We start from the raw sequence: 27,943 nt of genomic DNA on the forward strand, positions 1-27,943 counted from the left end.
TATTGTAAAAAAGTACCCTTGTCATTGCTTAAAAGGATATGTACTGTGTTATGCTGCAAATGGCTTTTAAAGTGCAGGGACAAAAGGAATTATTTCAAAACTAGAGAAACACCCACAGCACTTCCAGCAGATTCCAGGCTACAGATTCCAGTTAACCCAGATAGTTGTGACCAAGGCTGGGTGGTACTGGGCAGTGCTCTGGTTTTTGGAAATTCCACATCTGGCCACTAGAGGACAGAGGCACACAGAAAAAACCCACGCAGATCCAATCAAGCAAGCCTCAGATGGGTGGCTGCTTTAGGAAGGTACCTAGGAGTCAATTTCTGCCTTTTTTTTGCGATGGGGTCTCACTGTTGCCCAGGCTGGGGTGCAGTGGTGCGATCTCAGCAGCTCCATCCTCTGCCTCCCAGATTCAAGTGATTCTTGTGCCTCAGCCTCCTGAGTAGCTGAGATTACAGGTGTGTGCCACTACACCTGGCTTATTTTTTTATTTTTAGAAGTGGGGGTTTTACCATGTTGGCCAGGCTGGTCTCAAACTCCTGACCTCAGGAGATTTGCCCACCTCAGCCTCCCAAAGTGCTGGGATTACAGGCATGAGCCACTGCGTCTAACAAGGTTATGAACCTTCTGGCAAAACTGACCTATACCAAATGAGTCAGAGGGACTCCTGCCAGAACCAGTTTCCAACCAGCTTTTGAAGTGGCTGTCTCAAACTAAGCAGAAAGTCAGGAGGGGCAAATATGATTATTGTATGTGTACCAAGCTCTGGCCGTGAGCTTTGCCAGCAATAGCATCCCCGGCTGTTTACCTATGTAACTGGAAGCAATGAGGCTCACGTGAAGTCCAGGGCCAGGGAGTACAAGTGAGGGAGCCAAGCCGCAACACATGCCAGGGCCCAAAGCATGTGCTTTTCTTACTTAGTGTTCTCATAAACCACTATGATCTCCATTAAAACCACTTCTCCACCTGCTCTTCTCTTAGCCAGAGCGTGAGGAAGCAGGGAAACTTGTTCGAAGTTTCTTTGTGATTGAACTGGACAGGGGAAAAGATTGGTCTCTGTTAAGGAGCCAATGGCCAGAAGCCTTTCTTCTTTTATTATTTAAAAATTTTCGTTTTTACTTTTTTTTTTTTTTTGAGACGGAGTCTTGCTCTGTCGCCCAGGCTGGAGTGCAGTGGCGCGATCTCAGCTCACTGCAAGTTCCCCCTCCCGGGTTCATGCCATTCTCCTGCCTCAGCCTCCCGAGCAGCTGGGACTACAGGGACCCGCCACACCCAGCTAATTTTTTGGGGAGGGATTGTTAGTAGAGACAGGGTTTCACTGTGTTAGCCAGGATGGTCTTGATCTCTTGACCTCGTGATCCGCCCACCTCGGCCTCCCAAAGTGCTGGGATTACAGACGTGAGCCACCGTACCTGGCCTTTTACTAGTTTTTTAAATGAGATTTGGTATTGCTATGTTGTCCAGCTGGTCTGAAACTCCTGTCCTCAAGTGATCCTTCTGCCTTAGCCTCCCAAAGTGCTGTGATAATAGGCATGAGCCACCAGGCCTGGCTGGAAAGCAGCTTTTCCTATCATATCAGTTATGGGGCAAATCTCTGAACTTTGCTTTATTTCTCATGATGCTTACATTGAAAAACACACAAATAAACACCTCAATAAAAATATTAATTACCTGGTAACCTTTATTCGGGAAGTGAAAGTAACTGTGAAACAGTGCTTCATAAGGCATGGCATACAAGGCCTTGGTTTCCAACGCCGGCAAGGATGAGGCCCAGTCCCACACTCGCTCGCAGGCACCCTTGCTAAGATGTCCTCCTGGGTGACCAAAACGGTGGTAACAACATAGCCAAAGTTACTTTTACTTGGGTAGGATGACTGCAGAAGGCATCACTATGCAGAGCTTCCAGACCTTTCCGTGCGTCATGCTCTCCAGAGGATGCGCCAGGTGTGTTGGATTTGCATGCACAAAGACAGGTGTGCGCCCCACCCACCCCGGGCTGGGCAGCAAGATGTCTGCTCACCTACTGCACTAGACTTCCCAGCCTCCTTCCACACTCAGAATCCTTAAGGAGGATGAAAAGAGACCACAGATACTAAAGCAAGACTAGGATGCTGCAAGGAAAGATGCTCTGATACACAAAAGCCAAAACATGAGGCAAGGAGGGAAAAGTAAAATGAGGCACACAGACAGGAAGTTAAACTATGCAGTTACACTGCTGATTTAGAAAGATGTTAAGACACACACTAGATACAAATGAAACCCATCCTGCTTCCTTCCTCCAGAAGACATTGTAATGCAGAAAGCAAAAATACTACATCCTTCTTGTCGTCAGCACTGTTAGTATTCAACACTTTAATATTTATGGTGTATCACATAAAAAACAAAGTCATATACTTTTGCATTAATAAAAAAATAGCAAATCCATATAATGGCAAAATCAGGAAAAAAAATTCTAGTATTTCCACAAAATACATGTCTTACAGATGATTATGTGGACTTTAAATGTTTGCAGCCCTACAGAGCTTTTGTTGCCAATTGAAAAAAAAAAAAACATCCCAACATAGGATGTTCAAAAACCCTAATTCATAAAAAAGACAATTTATTCTATGTTTAATATAGTGTTTTTTAGGATGGTAACGTAAGTCATGCAAGAGCTCTGGAAAACAAAACAAGAAACTATGATGTCAGCTGTGGGTTAAATAAAAAGAAAAAAACCAACCACACAAAAAAGAATATAAGGAATGGTTAGTGGTGCTGCCAATTAAAAAAAAAAATTGTAAATCATCTTACCACCCAAAAGTGATATGGAAAACTGTTTGAATCTGAGCATGGACATGGTTGTAGTCATCTTTTGGAATTATAAATGAAAGTGACAGGTAACTACTTGTGTTCCATTCCTCAGAGGAGTAGATTCCTATATCCAAATGATCATGAATGCCCCTCCCATCCCGCACTCAGATGGAAAGCAGCCAGAACTCCTGCCGCTGGATTCTTCAGCACCCTTGGGACAGTCTCCAACTGACACTTCGCAGCAGAGGAAGAGGGCAGGCACCTTTGGTGACTCTTCAGTGAGACTCCATCAACATTCAGAATCTTAAAATGTTGGTAATGAAAACCATGGACCTCCAAGTCATCCTTACCAACCTCAAATGTAGTGTTGTGACATCCAACGAAGGACTTCCACGTCACATGGGAATAAATTTGAACAGATACATCCAATTGAACATAGTGTCTCAGATTTCAAACAAATACAGCTCATCTTTTGCCAAAAAATAAATATAGTGGAATGCAAGTTTGAGGGATGGAAGAATATATAATCTACCAACTGTCAAGGAGTACAATTTCATTGCAGACACAAAGACTCAACAGTTTCAAAGAATTTTTTAAAATTAAAAAAAAAGTTTGCACTTATTCCTCACAAAATCTTCACTTTTGAAACTATCCCAATTGAAGCTACACACTGAATTTATTAATACAGCATTAAGTTTCTTTGTGTAAAAAAATCTTTGTACACAGTAATAAAAAAAGATAAGGCAAGATGCATTAAACAGAAACCTTCTGGCTCTTTTCCTCTGCGTTCTTACAGAGCCACTGATGACTATCTGCAACAAAAGAGTTAAGTTTCTGATTTTCCGTATCAAGCATCTTATGCCTTTGCTGTGGTAAGAATTCTGTCCGAGCACCCTGAAGGACAGATGCTGGTGATGATCTTTGGCACTTATGCTGGCAAACTGAGCTTCTTTCCCTTGAGTACTAGAATTTCAAAGAGAAGAAAAGAAAACAAAAGGTTACTGATATTGACAAACTTAGCTTCCTTCTTCCCATTCCTAGAAGTCTCCCACACACAAGATTCTACATAGTAAGGTATAGGAAATAAGCAATTGTATTTTAAAAATACAAATTTCATCGAAAGTGCCACTAAATTCATAGTGGCTTTTTGTTACTATGACTTTCACCCTAATCAATATATAGTAAAATAGAGCTTATGTAGGGAGGCCTGTGAAATTCTGGGTACTAAAACATAAAGGCCGGGTGCAGTGGCTCATGCCTGTAATCCCAGCACTTTGGCAGGCCAGGGTGGGAGGATCCCTTGAAGCTAGGAGTTCAAGACCAGCCTGGGCAAAAAAAGTGAGAGTGACCCCATCTCTATAAAAAGATTTTTTAAAATGAAAGAGGTGTGGTGGCATGCATCTGTAGTCCCAGCTACTCAGGAGGATGAGCAGGGAGGATCACTTAAGCCCAGGAGTTTGGGACTGCAGTGAGGAAGGATCACACCACTGCATTCTTGCAGCCTGAGTAACAGCATGAGACCCTGTCTCTTTAAAAAAAAAAAAAAAAAAACCACAAAAGATGGCTAGGTGAGGGAGCTCACACCTATAATCCCAGCACTTTGGGAGGCAGAGGTGGGCGGATCTCCTGAGGTCAGGAGTTCAAGACCAGCCTGGCCAAAATGGCGAAACACCATCTCTACCAAAAATACAAAAATTAGGCTGGGCACAACCATCTCTATCAAAAATACAAAAATTAGGCTGGGCACAATGGCTCATGCCTGTCATCCCAGCACTTGGGGAGGCTGAGGCGGGCGGATCACCTGAGGGTGGGAGTTTGAGACCAGCCTGACCAACATAGAGAAATTCCATCTCTACTAAAAATATAAAAATTAGCTGGGTGTGGTGGCGGGCGCCTGTAATCCCAGCTACTCAGGAGGCTGAGGCAGGAGAATCCCTTGAACATGGGAGGTGGAGGCTGCAGTGAGCCCAGATTGCACCACTGCATTCCAGCCTGGGCAACAAGAGCAAAATTCTGTCTCAAAAAAAAAAAAAAAAGGGCTAGGCGCGGTGTCTCACGCCTGTAATCCCAGTACTCTGGGAGACCGAGGTGTGGTGGTGCATGCCTGCAGTCCCAGCTACTAGGGTGGCCAAGGCAAGAGAATCACTTGAACCTGCAAGGTGGAGGTTGCAGTGAGTCGAGATCGTGCCACTGCACTCCAGCCTGGGTGACAGAGCGAGACTCCATCTCAAACCAAAACAAAACTAGCCAGGTGTGGTGGCGTGTGACTGTAATCTCAGCTACTCGGGAGGCTGAGGCAGGAGAATCGCTTGAACTTGGGAGGCAGAGGTTGCAGTGAGCCGAGAGCAAGCCACTGCATTCTAGCCTGGGCGAGAGAGAAAGACTCGCTCTGGAGGGAAAAAAAAAAAAAAAGGAAAGATATAAGATATATAAGATATATATGCTCTTTTTTTTTGAGACAGAGTTTTGCTCTTGTTCCCCAGGCTGGAGTGCAATGGCGTGATATCAAGCTCACTGCAACCTCCGCCTCCCTGGTTCAAGAGATTTTCCTGCCTCAGCCTCCCGAGTAGCTGAGATTACAGGCATGTGCCACCACACCCAGTTAATTTTGTATTTTTAGTAGAGTTGGGGTTTCGCCATGTTGGTCAGGCTGGTCTCAAACTTCTGACCTCAGGTGATCCACCCGCCTCGGCCTCCCAAAGTGCTGAGATTACAGGCATGAGCCATCGCACCCGACCTATATATGCTTTTTACCTAGCAATTCCACCATTAGGAATTTTATTGTATAGTTGGATTTTTAGCCTGGGATCTGTGGTTGGGTTTCAGAGGTTCCTGAATCCCCCAAAACTATATACATGCATTTGGGTGCATATGCATAAATATGTTTTTTTTTTGAGACAGTCTTGCTCTGTCACTCAGGCTGGAGTGCAGTAGCGCGATCTCGGCTCACTGCAAGCTCTGCCTCCCGCGTTCACACCATTCTCCTGCCTCAGCTTCCCGAGTAACTGGGACTACAGGTGCCTGCCACCACGCTTGGTTAATTTTTTTTGTATTTTTAGTAGAGACAGGATTTCATGTGTTAGCCAGGATGATCTCGATCTCCTAACCTCGTGATCCGCCCACCTTGGCTTCCCAAAGTGCTGGGATTACAGGCGTGAGCCGCCACACCCGGCATAAATGTGCTTTTTTTTTCTGAACAAGTATGATAGCTTTCATCAAATTTTTGTAAAGTTCACATGTCCTATATTCATACAAATGCAAAAAACAAGGATGCTGATATAATGACTGGATTTTAACAGCAAACCAGTAACAGCCTGACCAGCCATGAACAGGGGGCTGGGTAAATAAATTATGGTACATGCACATAATGAAACACTCTGTGGCTACTGAAAATTTTGTAGATTTCTAGTGACATGAAAAATGTGAGTGGGATAAAAGCAGTGTATAGAACAGCATGTACAGTTTAAGTCATGTGTCTGTGTATGCACAGAGAGGTATCTGGTGTTATGTTTACTGAAACACCAGATGAATTTTTTAGTGAAAATGTGTCATTTTAGGAAAAGTGATTGCAAAAGAAAAAGGATTCTTATATTTAAAAAGACAACATCGGCTGGGCGCGGTGGCTCAAGCCTGTAATCCCAGCACTTTGGGAGGCCGAGACGGGCGGATCACGAGGTCAGGAGATCGAGACCATCCTGGCTAACACGGTGAAACACCGTCTCTACTAAAAAATACAAAAAACTAGCCGGGTGGCCGGGCACGGTGGCTCACGCCTGTAATCCCAGCACTTTGGGAGGCCGAGGCGGGCGGATCACAAGGTCAGGAGATCGAGACCACGGTGAAACCCCGTCTCTACTAAAAATACAAAAAAATTAGCCGGGCGCGGTTGTGGGCGCCTGTAGTCCCAGCTACTCGGGAGGCTGAGGCAGGAGAATGGCGGGAACCCGGGAGGCAGAGCTTGCAGTGAGCCGAGATCGCGCCACTGCACTCCAGCCTGGGCGACAGAGCGAGACTCCGTCTCAAAAAAAAAAAAAAAAAAAAAAAAAAAAAAAAACTAGCCGGGCGAGGTGGCGGGCGTCTGTAGTCCCAGCTACTCGGGAGGCTGAGGCAGGAGAATGGCGTAAACCCGGGAGGCGGAGCTTGCAGTGAGCTGAGATCCGGCCACTGCACTCCAGCCTGGGCGACAGTGAGACTCTGTCTCAAAAAAAAAAAAAAAAAAAAAACAACATCCTGATCCAGAATGTTACTGGTCAATCACAAAAGTGTTTCTCTGGAGCCAGTTTATGAGAGAGTGCCCGGTTAGAAGAGTGCCGGGCAAGGGCGCTCCTAAAAGAACATGTGACTCTAGAAACAACGCAGGCCACATCCAACATACCTTTTGTAATGTACAAGTAGAAGAAGTCACAGTATAGGATGGTCTGGACTACGCCGGCCACCACAGCAATGAGGTCAAAGAAGCCCTCAAAGTAAAAGCGCCAGATCCAGTTGACAAGATACAAAGCACGATAGAGGCCAAGGAAGAACAAGTAGTGCGTGGTGATGGTCTCGGCCTCCCCAGTCTTGCTGATCATAAAGAGCTGTGGAAGGATAGCCACGGACTCCAGGTAGATGGAGAAGGTCCAGAGGATCTAGAAGAGAAATGGCAAGCTTCCATCAGGACCCACTGCCCACCAGAAGCTCAAAGGAAACGCTCTTGCTTGCTTTACCACAAAGCAGCTTAAGATGAGTGGGGAGTGGGGCATGTTGGCCCAAAACAGAACAACAACTTGGCAACTGCATAATCCAGTGGTCCCCAACCTTCTTGGCGCCAGTGATTGGTTTCATAGAAGACAATTTTTCCACAGACCAGCAGGATGGATGGATGGTTTCGGGATGATTCAAGCACATTGCAATCATTGTGCACTTTATTTCGATTATTACTATAATATACAATGAAATAATTATATAGCTCATCATAATGCAGAATCAGTGGGAGCCTGAGCTTGTTTTCCTGCAACTAGATGGTCCCATCTGGGGGTGATGGGAGACAGTGACAGATCATCAGGCATTAGATTTTCGTAAGGAGCACGCAACCTAGATCCCCCACATGTGCAGTTCACAATAGACCTTGTACTCCTATGAGAACTGAATGCCTCGCGCTCCTATGAGAACTGAATGCCACCACTTATCTGACAGGAGGTGGAGCTTGGGCGGTAATGTGAGTGATGGGGAGCAGCTGTAAATACAATGAAGCTTCACTTGCTCACCCACCGCTCATCTCCTCCTGGGCAGCCTGGTTCCTCACAGGCTATGAACCGGTACCAGTCAGTGGCCCAGGGGTTGAGGACTCCTGGCATAAATCACAGAAACTTAAGCAACCTTTAAGAGGCAGGGCACTGCCAGTGTGACAAGCTGGGTAACCTGGACATCTCTACCACTTTGAATTTTCATCACCCTGTCTCTCCAGGTTTATTTTTCCCGCCTCAATTTTCTATGAATCTACATACAGACATTTCTCCTGGACAAGCTTGTCCTGCTCCAGATCTGGGATACCAAATGAACCCTGCTTTCCGCCAGGGTTGACAATACTGATAATTGATAAGTTCCTTCTACTTCCTTGCTGCTGTTTTTCCTCGCTGACTGATCTTGCCAGACTACTGAAATATTTTTACTATTTTTCTTATTCCTTAAGCTTTCTGGTGTGGTTAAATCAAAGGGGTCGAAGTCAGAATTGTAATTATGGAAATTCTCTGCCCAACATACGACTTTATTCATGATGATAACAGAAGGACTTTCAGAGGGTCCTTGAGTGTTTTAAAAGTCCAGGCATGGTCGGGCGTGGTGGCTCACGCCTGTAATCCCAGCACTTTGGGAGGCCTAGACAGGTGGATCACCTGAGATCAGGAGTTCAAGACCAGCCTGGAAAACATGGTGAAACCTGGTCTCTACTAAAAATACAAAAATTAGCCGGGCATGATGGCGGGTACCTGTAATCCCAGCTACGCAGGAGGCTGAGGCAGGAGAATTGCTTGAACCCGGGAGGCAGAGGCTGCAGTGAGCTGAGATCATGCCACTGCACTCCAGCCTGGGTGACAGAGCGAGACTCCGTCTCAAAAAAAAAAAAAAGTCCAGGCACTCCCAGCATCCATCAGACACTCAGAGTAGCACAGTGACTTGATCGGTCCCAGGATGTGGAGCAGCACCATTTGCCTGTTCAGTAAGGAAAGAAGAGGTAAAAGAAGAGGTACTCGGGAGCAGATCAGTGCACTGCACAGTGCTAGGGGCACCACAAACCACCTTTCCTAAAGGCAAGAGGTGCAGAGTGCTGCTACGCAGGGTAATAGACACAACATCAGTGCACATCTGTACATGAAAAGGAAACAAAATGTGGGCTACAGGAGGGAGACTGTGTTCTTCCAACACTGGTACGGGCAGGGCTGTGTTTGGTACCACAGAAGTCAAGATAATGAAATACAGTTTCAAGTTTCTATTTCAAATGAATCACACCGTAAGCTGTCAGCAGACACCCAAATATGTGGGTGCTTAATTCTCATCTACGATTTTTTACACCAGTCATGAACATTGCACTAGAGTTTGCCAAACCAGAAAATAAAAACAAAAAACCCCATGAAAACCTACATGATCTGCAAACATGCAAACAGGTCCATTCACCTAGATGACCAGAAATGACCACTAAATAACTTTTTTTCTTTAGATGGAGCCTCACTCTGTCGCCAAGGCTGGAGTGCAGTGGCTCAATCTTGGCTCACTGCAACTTCCGCCTCCCAGGTTTAAGTGATTCTCCTTCCTCAGCCTCCTAAGTAGCTGGGATTACAGGTGCACAACACCACACCCAGCTAATTTTTGTATTTCTCTTTTTTTTTTTTTTGTGATGGAGTCTCACTCTGTCACCCAGGCTGGAGTACACTGGTGTGATCTCAGCTCACTGCAACCTCCACCTCCTGGGTTCATGCCATTGTCCTGCCTCAGCCTCCCAAGTAGCTGGGACTACAGGCGCCTGCCACCACACCCGGCTAATTTTTTTGTATTTTTAGTAGAGACAGGGTTTCACTGTGTTACCAGGATGGTCTCAATCCCCTGACTTTGTGACCCGCCCGCCTCGGCCTCCCAAAGTGCTGGGATTACAGGCGTAAGCCACCGCGCATGGCTGATTTTTGTATTTCTAATAGAGACAGGGTTTCACTATGTTGGCCAGGCTGAATGCCCTGAACCTCTGACCTCAAGTGATCTGCCCACCTCGGCCTCCCAAAATGCTGGGATTATAGGCATGAGCCACCAGGCACAGCCCTAAATAACCTCTTTTTTATTTTCCCCCAAGACAAGAGTCTTGCTCTGTGACCCAGGCTGGAGTATAATGGCGTGATCTCGGCTCACTGCAACCTCCACCTCTTGGGTTCAAGCGATTCTCCTGCCTCAGTCTTCTGAGTAACTGAGATTACAGGCATGTGCACACCACACCCAGCTAATTTTCTGTATTTTCAGTGGAGACGGTGTTGCACCACGTTGGCCAGGCTGGTCTCGAACACCTGACCTCATGACCCACCCAAAGTGGAGGCCGAACTCTGCCTCGGCCTCCCAAAGTGCTGGGATTACAGGCATGAGCTACCACGCCTGGCCCTAAATAACCTTTTAAACTAACCTCAAGAGGAGAGAAATCATGATTGACTAAAAAGGAGAGGCCTCCCACAGGGACCACCAGAAACTCCACTCGGAAGGTATCGTGATTTCCATCGTAGGTTGCCTTAAATTTCAGGTAGATCAGGTACACTGTGGCATAGGAGCAGGCAAGGTAGATAACCTACAAGCAAAAGAAAAAAATACCAGGTGTCAATACCTTGCCACTGTTCCAGCTCCCCCAGCTTTTTTTTTTTTTTTTTTTTTTATTACCCATGTATTTGGAAAGGCAAGATTTTCTTCCTTAGCCTGTTTTTGGAATTTTAAAACTTATATATAGTAAAATTCTCTTTTTTGGAGGTGTTCAGTTCTGAGGCATAACCACCACCAAAATTAGGACACAGAACAGTTCCATCACCCCCAAAATTCTGCTATGCTGCCCCTTTGCAGTCAAGCTCCCCCAGGCTTCCTTCACCTCTTGCAATGCAATCACACTTACGTTCTTCGCCCGTGGTTTTGCCTTTTCTACAATGCCACATAAATGGAGTCATATAGTATGTTGCCTTCTGAGTCCAACTTCAGTTAGCCTAATGCATTTGAGAGTCAACCAAACTTATTGTGTATACAGCAGGTCTGCCAATAACATCCTTTCGTTGTAACACTGATGAGAAAAGAAACTGGTTCCCGGCTGGGGCCACTGTCCACATGGCGTTCGCACGCTCTCCCCGGGTCCACGTGGGTCTTCTCCAGATACTATGGTTTCCTCTTACATCTCAAAGATGTGCTTGTTAGGTGAACTGGCATGTGAACTATCCTAGTGTGAGTGTGGGTGTGGGAGAGCACGCCCTGTGATGGAATGGCATCCTGTGCAGTGGGGGAAAGTTCCCTTCTTGAACCTGAGCTGCTGGGATAGGCTCTGGCCACCTGGGACCCTGAACTGAAGTGGGTTGGAAAATGAATACAAATTATGGTAAAATGGCTGGGCGCGGTGGCTCACGCCTGTAATCCCAGCACTTTGGGAGGCCGAGACAGGCGGATCACGAGGTCAGGAGATCGAGACCATCCTGGCTAGCACAGTGAAACCCGTCTCTACTAAAAAATACAAAAAAATTAGCCGGGCGAGGTGGCGGGCGCCTGTAGTCCCAGCTACTCGGGAGGCTGAGGCAGGAGAATGGCGTGAACCTGGGAGGCGGAGCTTGCAGTGAGCTGAGATCCGGCCAGTGTACTCCAGCCTGGGCGACAGAGGGAGACTTCATCTCAAAAAAAAAATAAATAAAAAATAAAAAAATAAAAAAATAAATTATGGTAAAATAAAAATTCATAAATATACAATAATTATACAACCATACAATAAACAATGTAGTACAAAAGCACTCAGTGAGCCTGCTATAATTGTTATTGTTTTTTAACTTTATGGTAGTAGGAGGTACTCCTTATAATTTTTGCTTTGCAAACATATACTTTTTTTTTTTGAGATGGAGTCTCACTCTGTCGCCTAGGCTGGAGTGCAGTGGTGCGATCTGGGCTCACTGCAAGCTCCGCCTCCTGGGTTCACGCCCTTCTCCTGCTTCAGCTTCCTGAATAGCTGGGACTACAAGCGCCCGCCACCACACCCGGCTAAGTTTTAAGTATTTTTTTAGTAGAGAGGGGTTTCACCGTGTTAGCCAGGATGGTCTTGATCTCCTGACCTCGTGATCCGCTCACCTCGGCCTCCCAGAGTGCTGGGATTACAGGCGTGAGCCACAGCACCCAGCCTGCAAACATATACTTCTTGATTTAACCCACCACCACTATGACCCACCATCACGCACTGATTCACTAAAAATTGGATAAATAATTATGTTGCTTTTATTAATCTTTCTTAAATATATAGCTCACACTGGCTGGGCACAGTGGCTCACGCCTGTAATCCCAGCACTCTGGGAGGCCGAGGTGGGCGAATCACGAGGTCAGGAGATCCAGACCATCCTGGCTAACACGGTGAAACCCCGTCTCTATTAAAAAAATACAAAAAATTAACTGGGCTTGATGGCGGGTGCCTGTAGTCCCAGCTACTCGGAGGCTGAGGCAAAAGAATGGTGTGAATGTGGGAGGCGGAGCTTGCAGTGAGCTGAGATCACGCCACTGCACTCCAGCCTGGACAACAGAGTGAGACTCTGTCTCAAAAAAAAAAAAAAAATTGATAGCTCACATTTGTTTTGGGCCTTTTTTTTTGAGACAGACTCTCACTCTGTCGCCCAGGCTGGAGTGCAGTTGTGCGATCTCGGCTCACTACAACCTCCACCTCCCGGGTTCAAGCGATTCTTGTGCCTCAGCCTCCCAAGTAGCTGGGAACACAAGCGCCCGCCACCAAGCCCAGTTAATTTTTATATTTTTAGTAGAGACGGGGTTTCACCATGTTGGTCAGGCTGGTCTTGAACTCCTGACCTCAGGTGATCCGCCCACCTCGGCCTCCCAAAGTGCTGGGATTACAGGCGTGAGCCACTGCACCAGCCTGTTTTGGGTCTTTATTTAAAAGTCTGGTGGTGTTTTGGGGACCAGAAATATGCTGTAGGAACTTAACTCTTACTCATGTCAATTAGCCTATGGTAAAACTGGCTTCAGTGTATGTTGTTTCACTTCAAGAACCTACCAATGACATTAAGTGAGGGCCTAGTATTAATAATTTGTTCCTTTTATAGCTCTGTCCATTGGTGGTCCATTGTATGGATGCACCAGTTTATTTATTCACTCACCAGTTGAAGGACAGGTGGTTTTTGATTTGGGAGGACAGTGGATAAAGCTGCTGTGAACATTTGCGTACAAGTGTTGGTGTGAATTGTAAGTTTTCACTTCTCTTGGGTATGTACTTAGGGGTCGGATCGCTGGGTCATATGTTAAGTGTAACTTTTTTTTTTGAGACGGAGCCTTGCTCTGTCGCCAGGCTGGAGTGCAGTGGTGCAATCTCGGCTCACTGCAACCTCCACTTCCCGGGTTCAAGCAATTCTCCTGCCTCAGCCTCCCCAGTAGCTGAGATTACAGGCGCACGCCGCCACACCCAGCTAATTTTTAGTAGAAGCGGGATTTCATCATGTTGGCCAGGATGGTCTTGATTTCCTGACCTCGTGATCCACCCACCTCGGCCTCCCAAAGTGCTGGGATTACAGGCGTGAGCCACCATGACCAGCCATAAGTTTAACTTTATAAGAAACTGGTGTACAAGTACAGTAGCTCACGCCTGTAATCCCAGCACTTTGGGAGGCCAAGGTGAGTGGATAATTTGAGGTCAGGAGTTCAAAACCAGCCTGGCCAGCATGGTGAAACCCCGTCTCTACGAAAAATACAAAAATTTTTTTAAAAAGGCCAAATAACATGTATTTCTCTGACCCCAAAGAAAAGTCTGATATTCTAAAATTACATCAACTCTCAGACTGCAGAAATTAGGCTCAAGGATCAAATAGCAGGTTTAGTCCAGGAACAGAAACACCTGAGAGCTAGCTGTCCTGCCTAGCACTACTTCTCCCCAGGAAAGACAATGTGAGAACATCTAGGCAGATGACTTAATAGGAAATTGACAGCAGTCATGAAGCCCTTATATGCTTTTAAAAAACTACGAAGACACTAAATTGACCCTGACACTTCATATTTGCAAATAAACAGTCAACATGGTATTAAAATTGTTGTTCATACCCATATACCAAAGAACTACCCCCAAAAGGAATCAAGGAACATTAATACACTATTACAGGAGTTCTCTCCACACAAAAATATATGTGCACATATGTGAATAAATACAAAACAAAATCTACATGCATAAACAAAACACATACCATCTACATGTGCACTGAACCCCCTCAGCACATCCAGCCAAGGCTCACAGCAGACAGGCCTCTCACCAGGACCTAGCCTGCGGCCAGCTCAACGTTAATAAAAACTTAATGGACGTTATTTCCACTAAGGCCTTAGCAGCAGCTGGAGAAGAACAGCTGCTTCTCTCCTCTCACCAGCACATAAAAGTTAAAGTAAAAAGACACGAGCACCTCAGGTCTCAGGCCAGACTTTCAGGACATTGTGCTTAGAAACTACAACCAAGCAAGCATGGATTCCTCGGAAACCTGAGCATCCTGAGTGGGAGGGAGGATTCTTGTTCACACATCTCAAGTTTTAACTTGCCTAGACAAGTGGGGACCTAACCTTTTTTTTTTTTTGAGACGGAGTCTCACTTTGTCACCCAGGCTGGAGTGCAGTGGCGCAATCTCGGCTCACTGCAAGCTCTACCTCCCGGGTTCACGCCATTCTCCTGCCTCAGCCTGCCGAGTAGCTGGGACTACAGGGACCTGCCACCACGCCCAGCTAATTTTTTGTATTTTTAGGAGAGACGGGGTTTCGCCATTTACAGGATGGTCTAGATCTCCTGACCTCGTGATCCACCCGCCTCGGCCTCCCAAAGTATTGGGATTACAGGCGTGAGCCACCGCGCCCAGTTCCTAACCATTTTTAAGTAAGCTCACTTCCTGAATACTAGGTTCCCATCACTTGGTAATGAAGAATCCATTATAAGTGACTCAAATTTGCTTTTTAGTAAAGACCAGACTCACATATTGCTTTGTCTCCTTTCAACAGTGCTTATGAAAATGCTCCTGAACACAAAATGTTGGGGGGAGGTTGTTTAGATGCCATACCAAATAGGATTCAGTTTAAATATTACTTCCTTGGGTGTGCTAATAACCAAATGTCCTAGAATAGTGCCTGGTGCACAGGTGCTCAGTATTTGTAGAATGAAGGAAAGAAAGAAAGAAATCAGACTCCTATTACATATCTCGAGAGCCCCTGTTTTGTTTTGTTTTGTTTTTCAGACAGGGTCCTGCTCTGTCACCCAGGCTGCCAGGCTGGAGTACAGTGGTGTGATTATGGCTCACTGCAACTTCAACCGCCAGGGTTCAAGCGATCGTACCACTTCACCCTCCTGAGTAGTTGGGACTACAGGAGTATGCCACCATGCCTGGCTAATTTTTGCATATATATATATGTGTGTATATATATATATACACACACACACACATATATATTTAGAGACGGGGTCTCATTATGTTGCTCAGGCTGGTCTCGGATTCCTTGGCTCAAGCAATCCACCCACCTTGGCCTCCCAAAGTGCTGGGATTACAGGCATGAGCTACTGTGCCTAGCCTGTTTCATTTTTTTTATACCCATAGGTTCGCAGTCTCTTATACTTTTCCTTTGTAGCACCCACCATAAATTGCAGTCATTTGTACTGCCATGATCTGTGTACTCTCCCACACCAGAATAGAAACTTCTGCTTATTTTCTGCCACATCCTCAGTTCCCAGCTCTATAGGTGTTCACAAGCATGAATTCAACACTGTGCGAAAGAACTGAAGCTCACGTGGTCTACAACTTCCCCCAGTATGGGGTGTGCGCCACCAGTGGTACACAAAGTGTTAGGTGGTGTGCAAACATTTTGAATTTTAATAGTTATACATTTGTTTTAATGTGAATTCAAAAAAATACAAGAAAGACAACAAAGGAGTTATAGATACTAATGCTTCGGACAAGTTGAAAGGTTTAAAAAATATGTTACTAAGTAAATGATGGCATACAGATCATTTAAGCATGGCAAATGTAATAAAAATGACACATACACAACAGTTTAAGAAAAACTGACTCAGTGGAAAAGAAAAAAGGTAGAAACCTATACACAGTTCCTCACACAGCAGCAAAATGAGACACTGCAACTAGGAGTCCTGCTTTCATTCCTTGTTATGTACCAACTTGCTGGATTTCTCTGGGGACTCTGTAATTTCCCACGGCTTGAAAATATAATGGTTACCCCTCTTCCTTATAGAGCTATTGAGAGCTTTAGATTTATCATACTTAAGGAACCTAAAATAAAAAAAGCTCTAACTTCAAAGTATTTTAATTAACTACTGTTTGAAACCAAAAATGTATGCTTACTGATAACTCATTTATTCCCAGTTATATGTACAAGGTGGTGTGAAAGTTTTAAAGAACAGCATATTAAGACATTATTTTTGGAGCATTTTAATTAAAAATATACAGCTGACATAAATTAAGTTTCCATAGACCTGTGCACTGTAGATGAAATACACTCCAGTGGATGGCATACCATACCTTCATAGATGTGTTATACAATGAAATAAACGAAGTAAAAAGATCCAGGTAACGAGTTGTGAAGACCAGTGCAAACAGAAGCTGGCTTTTCCCAGAAATACCTGGAGAAACAGAAGGGAAGTATTAGAAAGGCCTGCAGAGCTTTAGGATTCCTGTGGATCACACTGTACATGGAGTGCAGACAGGGAAGGAGGGGTGTGTGGGGTCAAAGGCCCAGGTCTGGGGAGGGCTCTGAATGAACAAGAGCAGTTGTAGTTTTTCTATCCCTTAACGTTCCCAAACATGCCCCTTTTGGGAGGCTCTAACAGGTTTTTCTGTCTCACTATAAAGGGCGACCACAGGAAAGGGGCTTCATTATGCCAGAATGTGTATCATTCAAAGGAATCTTATATTTCTCAAACATATCTCCTCAGGCAGGAACAAATTTCTCAATAATTCTGCTGTCACTTAGTGTTATAACTTGTCTCTTACATTCAGATTTTTCTTTTCTTTCTTTTCCGCCGAGACAGGGTCTCCCTCTGCTGCCCAGGGTGGAGTGCAGAGGCACGATCATAGCTCACTGCAGTCCTGACCTCCTGGGCTTAAGCAATCTTCCCACCTCTGCCTCCAGAGTAGCTGGGACTAGAGGTGTGAGCTACCACACTCAGCTAATTTTTAAACACATTTTTTGTAGAGATGGAGTTTCACCATGTTACCCACACTGGTCTTGAACTCCTGGGCCCAAGCAATCCTTCCAGCTTCCCAAAGTGTTGGCATTACAGGTATGAGCCATCTCGCCTGGGCCTTTCTTTGCATCATAAAACAATATCTCCATGGTGAGAAATCTTTTGAGAATGGAGATGGAGTCTACTGTGATTAAGGGGGATGAGGAGTCGAGTGAGAAGCACTGACTCAGGTAAGAGTTGGGCAGGAACTCCCGCTGGAATAATGGCATCACCTTTCCATGGTGACTTCTTTGCTAAGAGCGGCAATTACTTGGATATGTTAAGATTTTTAAAGCTTCCGTCTCAGTTGGGCATAGTGGCTCATGCCTGTAATCTCCACATTTTGGGAGGCTAAGGCGGGAGGATCGCTTGAACCCAGGAGTTTGAGACTAGACTCTCTCTCTACAAAAAATAAAAAAGTGACAGCCAGGCAAGGTGGTACACACCTGTGGTCCCAGCTACATGGGAGGTTGGGGTGGGAGGATTGCGTGACTCTAGAAGGTTGGGGCTGCAGGGAGCTGTGGTCACATCCCTGACCCTGTTTCAAAAAACAAATTAATTAAAATAAAATAAACAGAAATTCCACTGTATTTGTATAAAAATGTTCCTGAATGCTAGGACAACATGAAGGTGGTAACCCACAACTACAGCCAGTCTTCAAAAGCAGCTGTCTTTTTTAAAGCCTTGAAACTGTGTTTCCACCTCCAACCACCAACCCACCTCCAGAGCACTGCATGGCACAGCCACACTCAGCCAGGAAGGCTGGACATTTATGTGGTGTGCACACAGCTTTTCTGACATTTATATTTGACCAAATATTTACTTGACAAAGGACATGAACTATGGGTTTCAGATGCTGGAGACTGAGCGAATGCATTAAAGAAACTGAAGACTAACTTAATGTCAGAACCCACCTACCCTCATCTATAATGCAAACTTCACACTATTACACATTTTATTAAGTATGACTTTAACAGAAATGTTAAATGAACTTTCACCCAAATCATTCACAACACTCCTCTGGAACGTGAAAAGCACATTATTTTTCTTTTCTTTTTTTGAGACTGGGTCTCACTCTGTTGCCCAGGCTGGAGTGCAGTGGCACAAGTACAGCCCACTGCACCTCTGACCTCCCTGGGCTGAGGTGATCCTCCCACCTCAGCCTCCTGAGTAGCTGGTACTACAGGTGGGTGCGCCACCACGCCTGGCTAATTTTTGTATTACACGTTGTTTTTCAATATTTTAGGAACAATAATTTTGCAGCTTGCTGAAACTGAAAGCCTGAATGTAAGAATGTTACTTTCTCAGATGAATAACTGTAGTCCCAGCCTATTCACATACACACCTAAATAGAAATGGAAGAAAATGTTGACGCCACCCTTCCAGATCCATCAATAGAAACCAACTTCAAGGGCCAAAGGAGGAGACACAGACAGTAAATCTGCTCTGCTTAGTCTTTTCCCCAGTAACGGATAACTTATTTTTTCCTACAGAGATCAATGTTCCAAAGGGGAAATAACAAGGCTGCTGCTATCCAAGAAAACTGGAGGTTTCGGAGGGGGAAGAAGAAAGAACAGGGAGCAGTCAGACCATACCTGGTGTTTGTTGAAGCCTTGAGAAATCAATTTCTAGCTTACTTCCTATATGGTTCTTTCCAATATTTTAAATATAGGCATACAGGATACAGACAGATGAATTTTGTGGGAAAGGGTTTTACTCTAACAGAACTTTGGAAGTCAGGTAGATTTGAAATTGTGTCCTCATTCCCAGAATTCCTATACTGAAAACCAGGGTCCATCATACTGTCTTTACCAGCCCCCCATGGGGACCCAGCTCACATCGCACCTCCTCCGGGAGGTCATCTCTGAAGGTACCCTCCCTCGGGACTGTTGATTCATTCAGCAAGCACATAAGGGGAACTACTTCATGCCAGCTGCTGCCCTAGCTCCAATTACAGTACTTATAAAAATACACTGTGATGATGTGGTTCCTGCCTCTCCTCTCCCCCAAAACCCCACTCAATACCAAGATCTTTAAAGGCCCGGGTCATGCCTTATTCCATCTTGTATTCCCTGCATGGGACACTGGGCCCTGACACACAGCAGGACTCAGAAAATATTTGCTGAATGAATAAATGGACAAAAGAAAATGGAATTCATTTTATCTTCATGTCATGGGGGCATGTCATTTCGTGGTATTTTGGGAGAACACTTGTGAAGAATGTGCAGGTCATACTGTGTCTCTGTGACTGTAAATAGGGCTCTGCCCTAATTTACTACTAGCTGGAGGGCGAGAGAGCCCCGAGTACGCACAGGGCAGTGGGTGGTTTGCAGTCCGTCCATGGAGTAGCATCCACGCAGGACCGCCTTGCTGGAAATCTGCAGATGCTAATGTGGTCCCACACCATTCTCCCTAGCCCGGGATCCTAATTAGGAAGTAGGAGCTTCTTCCTTTAACACAACAAAACTGTCCTATCTTCATAGGAAAACAAGAATCCTAGCTGAAGACAGAAGTGGGTGGGGCAAGAATCTCCTGGAGAGTTTGGGGGTAGAATACCTGCTATTAAACCAGAGCAGCTCTCCTAGTCAGTTTCTCTCCACTTTGAGATCAAAACATGCTAAGGTTACCAGGTAATAAGCTCTCCCAGAATACTCACTTTTGTAAATGCTTCTGAAACTGACATCCCCATACCAAATATACCAAACATCCATATTAAGGAGTACAACTTGTTAAATGGAAATCAATCATTAAACTTAACATCATTCTTGTCTTATCCTACTGGGCTAGGTTAAATGTCTTTTGTTTTCTGTTTTGTTTTGGAGATAGGGTCTCTCTCTGTGGTGGTCCAGGCTGGAGCACACTGGTGCAATCATAGCTCACTGCAGCCTTGACCTACTAAGCTCAAGCAATCCTCCCAATGAGGTATTACACATTACAAAATAGCTAGAAGAGAGGTTTTCAAATGAAGAAATGATAAACGCATGAGGTGATGGAAATAACTACTCAGATTAGACTATATAACATACACATGTATTAAAACATCAACTTGTACCCCATAAATAGATCCAATCATAATGTATCAATTAAAATTTTTTAATCCATAACAAAAAATAATGCAAATTAAAACACATAAACCAAAAATAAGACATGAACATTTTAAAATTTGATACCGTCAAATTTCTTCTTAGAAAGGCCATGTCAATTTACCTATCTACTAACACCAAATCAAAAGACCCTTTCTTCAAATCTTTGCCAACATTTCCCTACCCAGTGGTATGCACTGCTGTTCTTTTTTATTTGCCCGCCTCCCCCTTTTTTTTTTGAGACAGAACCTCACTCTGTTGCCCAACCTGGGGTATGATGGCATGATCACAGCTTGCTGCGGCCTGGGGCTTAAGTGACTCTCCCACCTCAGCCTCCTGAGCACCTAAGACACAGGCACACGCCACCACGCCCACCTAATGTTTCCTTTTTTTTGTAGAGACAGGGTTTCACACTGTTGTCCAGGCTGGTCTCAAGCTCCTGGCCTCAAGTGATCCTTTAGCTTTGACCTCCCAAAGCACTGCCACCACACCTGGCCTGCACTGCTAGTTTAATATTCAAATTCCTAACTCCTAGTGAGACTGGGCATCCTTTCATGCTTCATTGGTCTTTTGTGATTCTTCAGTGAATTGCCAACTTTGCCCATTTTTCTGCTGGGTTTTTATTTGCAGGAGTACTTTATTACAGATATTAACCTTTTGTCACGTAGGTATATTACAAATTATTTCACTCAGTTTATTGTCTTTAGCTTTGATAATATTCTGAATTAAGAAATCGATTTGGAGAGATGTCATCTTTCTTCCTCACCAGCCTGCCTGGGTGCTCTCCAGGACTGCAGTATGAACATACATACAGGTCATCTTCTATGTCCATCAGCAAAGTTTAGTATTTATTTTTTATTTTTATTTTTATTTTATTTTATTTATTTATTTATTTATTTTTTGAGACAGAGTCTCGCTCTGTCGCCCAGGCTGGAGTGCAGTGGCCGGATCTCAGCTCACTGCAAGCTCCGCCTCCCGGGTTCACGCCATTCTCCTGCCTCAGCCTCCCGAGTAGCTGGGACTACAGGCGCCCGCCACCTCGCCCGGCTAGTTTTTTTTGTATTTTGTAGTAGAGACGGGGTTTCACCGTGTTAGCCAGGATGGTCTCGATCTCCTGACCTCGTGATCCGCCCGTCTCGGCCTCCCAAAGTGCTGGGATTACAGGCTTGAGCCACCGTGCCCGGCCTATTTTTATTTTTATGAGACAGTTTCACTCTTGTCACCCAGGCTGGAGCACAGTGGCGCAACCTCGGCTCACTGCAACCTCGGCTCACTGCAACCTCTGCCTTCTGGGTTCAAGCGATTCTCCTGCCTCAGCCTCCCAAGTGGTTGGGACTACAGGCACGAGCCACCACGCCCAGGTAACTTTTTTGTAATTTTAGTAGAAATGGGTTTCACCATATTGGCCAAGCTGGTCCTGAACTCCTGACAGGTGACACACCCACCTCGGCCTCCCAAAGCGCTGGGATTACAGGCGTGAGCCATCGCGCCTGGCCATCTTTTGTACATTTTCATATCATTTCAACTATATTACAGCTTTCTTGAGAATAGAAACTTTTTTTTTTTTTTGATTTTTGTTTTTGAGACGGTCTCACTCTGTCACCCAAGCTGAACTGCAATGGTGTGATCACGGCTCACTGCAACCTCGACTTCCTGGGCTCCAGTGATCCTCCCCACTCAGCCTCTGAGTAGCTGGGACCACAGCGCACCACCACGGCTGGCTTATTTTTGTATTTTTGGTAGAGACAGGGTTTCGCCATGCTGCCCAAGCTGGTTTTGAACTTCTGTGCTCAAGTGATCCACCCACTTTGGCCTCCTAAAGTGCTGGAATTACAGGCATGAGCCACTAAGTCCGGCCGAGAACAAAAACTTTTTTGTTTTGTTTTTTTTGTTTGTTTGTTTTTTGAGACGGAGTCTCGCTCTGTCACCCAGGTTGGAGTGCAGTGGCACGATCTTGGCTCACTGCAAGCTCCACCTCCCAGGTTCACACCATTCTCCTGCCTCAGCCTCCCGAGTAGCTGGGACTACAGGTGCCCACCACCACGCCCAGCTATTTTTTTGTATTTTTAGTAGAGACGGGTTTCACCATGTTAGCCAGGATGGTCTCAATCTCCTGACCTCGTGATCCACCCGCCTTGGCCTCCCAAAGTGCTGGGATTACAGGCGTGAGCCACCGTGCCTGGCCGAGAACAAAAACTTTTAATAGCTGCGAGCTGCTGTTCTGAATTGTGTGCCAGTGCCTTGTACATGGTGGGTGGTTAATAAATGTTTGAGAGTAATGATTACTCAGAGACTGGCGCTCAAAGGAGCAGAGGCGACAACAGCTACAGAGGGAGCTGCACAGGTGATGCAAAAGCTTCTTGGAGTACTCCCCATCTTACCCACTATATTACTCCAAAAATATCAACTGTCCCATATGTGAAATGTATGGACACCATAAGCTTCAGTATGGTGTTTGGTAGGATGAAAAGTTTACAACCTACATAACAGCTAACAACAACCTAAGCGACAGGGGTAGGAGGGAAGGAGAGAGACTTATGGGGGAAGGCCCAGGGTCGTGGATCTCAGCAAGACTCCTTTAGCTACAGTAGATACACACTACTGATCACTAGCTACAGTAGATACACACTACTAATAGATACAGCACTACAGTAGATACGGCACTAATAACCATTGGCCTACAGGAAAATTTGAATAGGAAGCCCTTCATCTAAAACCACCGCTTGTTCTTCCAAGGTTATGTAGGTCAGTGTTTAGGACAAAAATAAAGTGACAACTTGAGCATACTATGGATCGAGCTGCAATAATTCAGAATAGGAGAAACTCACACTCCATTTTGGCACTCTTCTGTAAAGACAATAGCAGATACAGCCACAAGAGAATGCAGACTCAAACATGATCAACTCACCGCCCCCACTTTAAAATGGTCCTTAAAGGCAGCTGTTCTGGAATCTGACTACGAGTAACACAGAATCTCCAGCTTCTGCACGAGTCAGCTTCATCCCTGACCCTTATGGGGTAAAAAGCACCATGGTTCTGAGACTAAAACAGAAGTTTCAAAATCGGTGCTAAAATCCTAAAAATGAACCTCAGTATCAGTATTTTCAAAATGAGAAACACAATCTGGATGCACGTGTCTCCTATTCCAGTCATCTGAGAAACTCCTATCAAATTCTTATTCTTTCAAAAGACTCTAAACAACTTTTATAATTTAGTATGGAAAAACAAAGCAGCTTGTCAAAGTTAGCATTTAATTCTGAATAAATGATCTGGGTGATTTACTTAAAATCAGGAAAACATACAAACCAGGACAGAAATCATCCTAAGTCTGAGAACAAGAACAGTTTAATAATGTCCCTGGAATACTTGGCAAACACACACACAAAGTTAACTGATCTATTTCTCTTCCTTCGTTAGCATTTTAGCTGAAGTATTTCATATTTTCCTGATATGCTCCTGAATCTCTCAAATGAAAACAGTGAATAGTAAAAAATGAACGGCCTGGCGCGGTGGCTCACGCCTGTAATGCCAGCACTTTGTGAGGGTGAAGTGGGCGGATCATGAGGTCAGGAGACCGACACCAGCCTGGCCAACATGGTGAAACCCCGTCCCTACTAAAAATACAAAAATTAGCCGAGCGTGGTGGCAGGCACCTGTAGTCCCAGCTACTCGGGAGGCTGAGGCAAGAGAATCGCTTGAACCCGGGAGGCTGAGGCAAGAGAATTGTTTAAACCCGGGAGGCGGAGGTTGAAGTGAGCCAAGATCATGCCCTTGCACTCCAGCCTGGGGCACAACAGCGAGACTTACTCTCAAAAAAAAAAACAAAAACCAAAGAAATCATTATTCTGGAGTTGCATTGAATTCTCCCAAATATCTTAGTTTGGATAAAGTTTAAGAGACAGCACACTTCAAGGCTTAATGATTTGCCAGAGGAGGGGATTCTGAAAAACATACGGAAAAAAATAAAGAGACTCACACAAAGATTTTGGAGCAAAACTAAAGATTAAAAGTAACATCGCCAGGCACTGTGGCTCACACCTGTACCCAGCCGCTCAGGAGGCTGAGGAGGGAGGATTACTTGTGCCCAGGAGTTTGAGGCTGTAGTAAGCCGTGACACAGCCACTGCACTCCAGTCTGGGGGACAGAGTGAGACACCGGTCCTACTCTTTAAAAAAAAAACAAAAAAAAAGGTAACATCATCTGCGTGTGACAAAAAAGGATCTAAACATCGTGGTTTGGTATCAAATGTTTATTTAGGTTCCCTTAGACATTCATCTATCCAATCCTTTGAGTTACTTACTAATTGTGCTTTAATCCTGGCTATATCACTAAATTTATTTGACTCCCTAAGACTCATATCCCCCCTCCACAGAATGGGAACAATAGCACTTACCTCCTAAGGTTATTTATTTATTTTTTTTGAGACGGAGTTTCACTCTTGTTGCCCAGGCTGGAGTACAACGGCGCGGTCTCGGCTCACAGCAACCTTTGCCTCCCAGGTTCAAGCAATTCTCCTGCCTCAGCCTCCCAAGTAGCTGGGATTACAGGCATGCACCACCACGGCTAGCTAATTTTGTATTTTTAGTAGAGACGGGGTTTCTCCATGCTGAGGCTGGTCTCGAATTCCTGACCTCAGGTGATCCACACACCTCGGCCTCCCAAAGTGATGAGTTTATGGGCATGAGCCACCGCACCCAGCCCTCCTAAGGTTATTTTAATGACTACCTGGGATAAGCCATATAAAGCACTCGGCTGACTACTTGATATACAGCAAGTGCCTCAACGTCACTTATCCACATTGCTGCAATGATATGTTGTCATTGGAAACCATAAAATGGAGCCTCTCAGAACTATGTATCAACTGAGAGATCACCTCCAAGTCAAACATACTGGCACACGGACTTTGTAACACCCATTTTAACTGCTCAAAGGTCTTCTGGGCTTTGCTTACTTCCTGGATCTCAGTTATGATCCAAGGAGATAGGGGAGGCCTGCAGATAGCAGAGTCAGAGAAGTGAGTGGGACTTTACATGCCAACATTTTTAGAAATAAATCAGGTAAATAGAGTCTCTGCCACCCAGATCCTTCAGGATCATCTTTTACTGCCTCTGAAAAAATTTAGTTCTTGAATTCAACAAAAATTATTTCGCTGAGCATCAAAAATAAGTTTAAGGAATTTTTAAGAAAGTTAAAGCCTGGGCAACATGGTGAAACCTTGTGTCTACGAAAAATAGCCAGAAAAAAAAAGTTAGGCGTGGTGGTGCATGCATGGAGTCCCAGCTATTCAGGAGGCTGAGGCAGGAGGATTACCTGAGCCAGGGGAGGTAGAGGCTGCAGTGAGCAGTGATCGCACACTGCACTCCAGCCTGGGTGACAGAGCAAGATCCTGCCTCCAAAAAAAAAAAAAAAAAAAAGAATAAGTTAAAAACTCTCAAGTATTATACCTTTAACGAAATGTAAAAGTTCAAAACTATTATCTGGGAAAGACTCTTTTCACTGCCTCCTAGCAGTGCCTGCATGACATCTGTACTCCTGAACAGGGCAGCAGCCAACTCACTGGTGACGTGGAGTAAGAAACTGCAGGAACCCATAGGAGGCCTCGGCGGCCCCCGGGCGCTACAGTTTTAAGAGAACCCATTATTAGATGGAGGCACTTAAGTGTTTGACAAACCAGATCGTTTCCCAAAGCAGCATTAATTACGCCAAGAAAATCGCTGAGACCTCCCCGCAAGCCCCTCCGCAACGGGTGTGATCCTGGACCCAAGGGCTTGGGTGATGCCCACACAACTCTAAGGACAGGCCTGACCCGACCCCACTACACCACACCTAGAACCTGGGCCTTGCACCGGCAGGGTGGGGAGCCGGGTGACCTCTCCCTGCGCCCGCCCCGCCTCCCGAGCTGGCTGGGCTGCCACGTCAGGCCCAGCCGGCCGCGGTCCTGCCCATCCTCCTCCCGCCTGTCCCATTGATTCGCGGGTTCCCTGCAACCCCGGGACCCCGACGCGGGATCTCGGCCGGAGAAGGGACCCTATTCAAGCCCAGGGAGGGGCCACGCCTGCCGGATCCCCCGCCTCACGCCAACTTTTCAGACAGAGCAGGGCCCCGCGCAGCCAGGTGCGCCCCGACGGCTCAAGTTCGCGCGGCGATCGAGTGCAGAGCGGGGCCCGGCGCTGCGACACCGGCCCGGCGCTCACCCCGAGGGCCCGCAGGCCGCTGCCCCCCGGGTCCGGGCACCCGTTAGGCCGGCCGAGGGGGTGTGTCGGGCCGGCGCAGGTCCCTGGCCCGTGGGGTGGCCGAGGTCTGCGGGTCCTCGGCGAGACCCGGCCCCCGCGCCCGAGCCTCTCGGGGCCTTCCCCCGCCGCTCACCGGCGCAGGAGCGCGTCTTCCAGATCTTCAGCAGCAGGATGACGATGGCCGCCAGGTGGGACAGGTCCCCAGTCAGCCGGAAGATGTTCATGGCGGCGGCGGCGGCGGCGGCGGCGGCGGTCGGTGCAGCACGGCGGCCCCGGGGCTGGGCGGCTTAGGCAGCGGCGGCCCCTGAGAGGAAGCGGCGAAGATGGCGAGAGCTGCCGCGACGTGGCCAGGGACGTGGCCGAACTGCCGGCGCGCGCGCGCGGGGCAGCCTGGGAGAGTGGGGCCAGGCCCCGCCGCTGCCCCGCCCCTTAAAGGGGGCGCGCCCCAGCTCAGGCTCTGCAGGGCAGCTCGCAGGGACTCCCTTGCAAGAAGACCCCGGACTGTCTGCCAACTTTTCCCTACCGGGTTTCCGGCTTCTCCTCGGGGGGCCAGCAGTTTCCTTTACTTTTTGGAAATAACACCACTCCCTGGGGATCTTTTTTTTCCCTCCCACATATCAAAAGAGCTTTACAAGCCTACTGTATGAAAAGGTGTCAGAGAAGGCCGGGTGCGGTGGCTCATGCCTGGAATCCCAGCACTTTGAGAGGCCGAAGCTGGAGGATCCTTTGAGCCCAGGAGTTCGAGACCAACCTGGGCAACCTAATGAGACTTCCCCCCACGTCTCTACAAAAATGTTTTAAAAAATTAGCCAGGCCTGATGGTGCGTGCCTGTAGCACCAGCTATTTGAAAGGCTGAGGCAGGAGGATTGCTTGAGCCCAGGAGATCGAGGCTGCAGTGAACCATGATTGTACCACTGCAATTCAGCCTGGACGACAGAGTGCGACCCTGTTTCAAACAAAACAAAACAAAAAAAAGGTACAAGAGGAAAAAAATTGATTTCTGATTGCCTCACTCAAGATAAGGTCAACATTGAAGGTGGGGGTGGAAGATGCAGTTTATGTAGGGGTCTGAAGATTTTACCATTCTAGGGACTGTCTTTAAGAAAGAGAATGCAAAATCAGATAGAAAAGTGAACATTTGACCGGGCGCGGTGGCTCATCCCTGTAATCCCAACACTTTAGGAGGCCGAGGTGAGCGGATCACGAGGTCAAGAGATCGAGAGCATCCTGGCCAACATGAGGAAACTAAAAGTACAAAAATTAGGCCGGGCGCGATGGCTCACGCCTGTAATCCTAGCACTTTGGGAGGCCGAGGTGGGGGGATCACGAGGTCAGGAGATCGAGGCCATCCTGGCTAACACGGTGAAACTCTGTCTCTACTAAAAATACA

General features: G+C 46.2%; 1 protein-coding gene across 2 annotated transcripts; it reads right to left on the bottom strand.

Moving 5' to 3' along the window:
• Positions 1 to 1,663: 1,663 nt before the first annotated feature.
• LOC105497963 (KDEL endoplasmic reticulum protein retention receptor 2) lies at positions 1,664 to 26,915 on the bottom strand. Of its 2 annotated transcripts, XM_011769550.2 has the most exons (5): positions 26,686 to 26,912; positions 16,533 to 16,633; positions 10,430 to 10,588; positions 7,166 to 7,418; positions 1,664 to 3,753 (listed from the first exon to the last, which is right to left on the bottom strand). In XM_011769550.2, the coding sequence occupies exons 1-5, from the start codon at positions 26,774 to 26,776 to the stop codon at positions 3,719 to 3,721; spliced, it is 639 nt and encodes a 212-aa protein (XP_011767852.1). In that variant the 5' UTR covers positions 26,777 to 26,912; the 3' UTR covers positions 1,664 to 3,718. The 2 variants fall into 2 exon arrangements, with proteins under 2 accessions (XP_011767852.1, XP_011767862.1); XM_011769560.2 differs by lacking the exon at positions 7,166 to 7,418 and having other exon boundaries at positions 3,448 to 3,753; positions 26,686 to 26,915.
• Between the last annotated feature and the right edge of the window lie 1,028 nt (positions 26,916 to 27,943).

The sequence above is a fragment of the Macaca nemestrina genome, chromosome 4 (genome assembly GCF_043159975.1).
Source record: "Macaca nemestrina isolate mMacNem1 chromosome 4, mMacNem.hap1, whole genome shotgun sequence".
In the NCBI taxonomy this organism is placed as follows: Eukaryota; Metazoa; Chordata; class Mammalia; order Primates; family Cercopithecidae; genus Macaca; species Macaca nemestrina.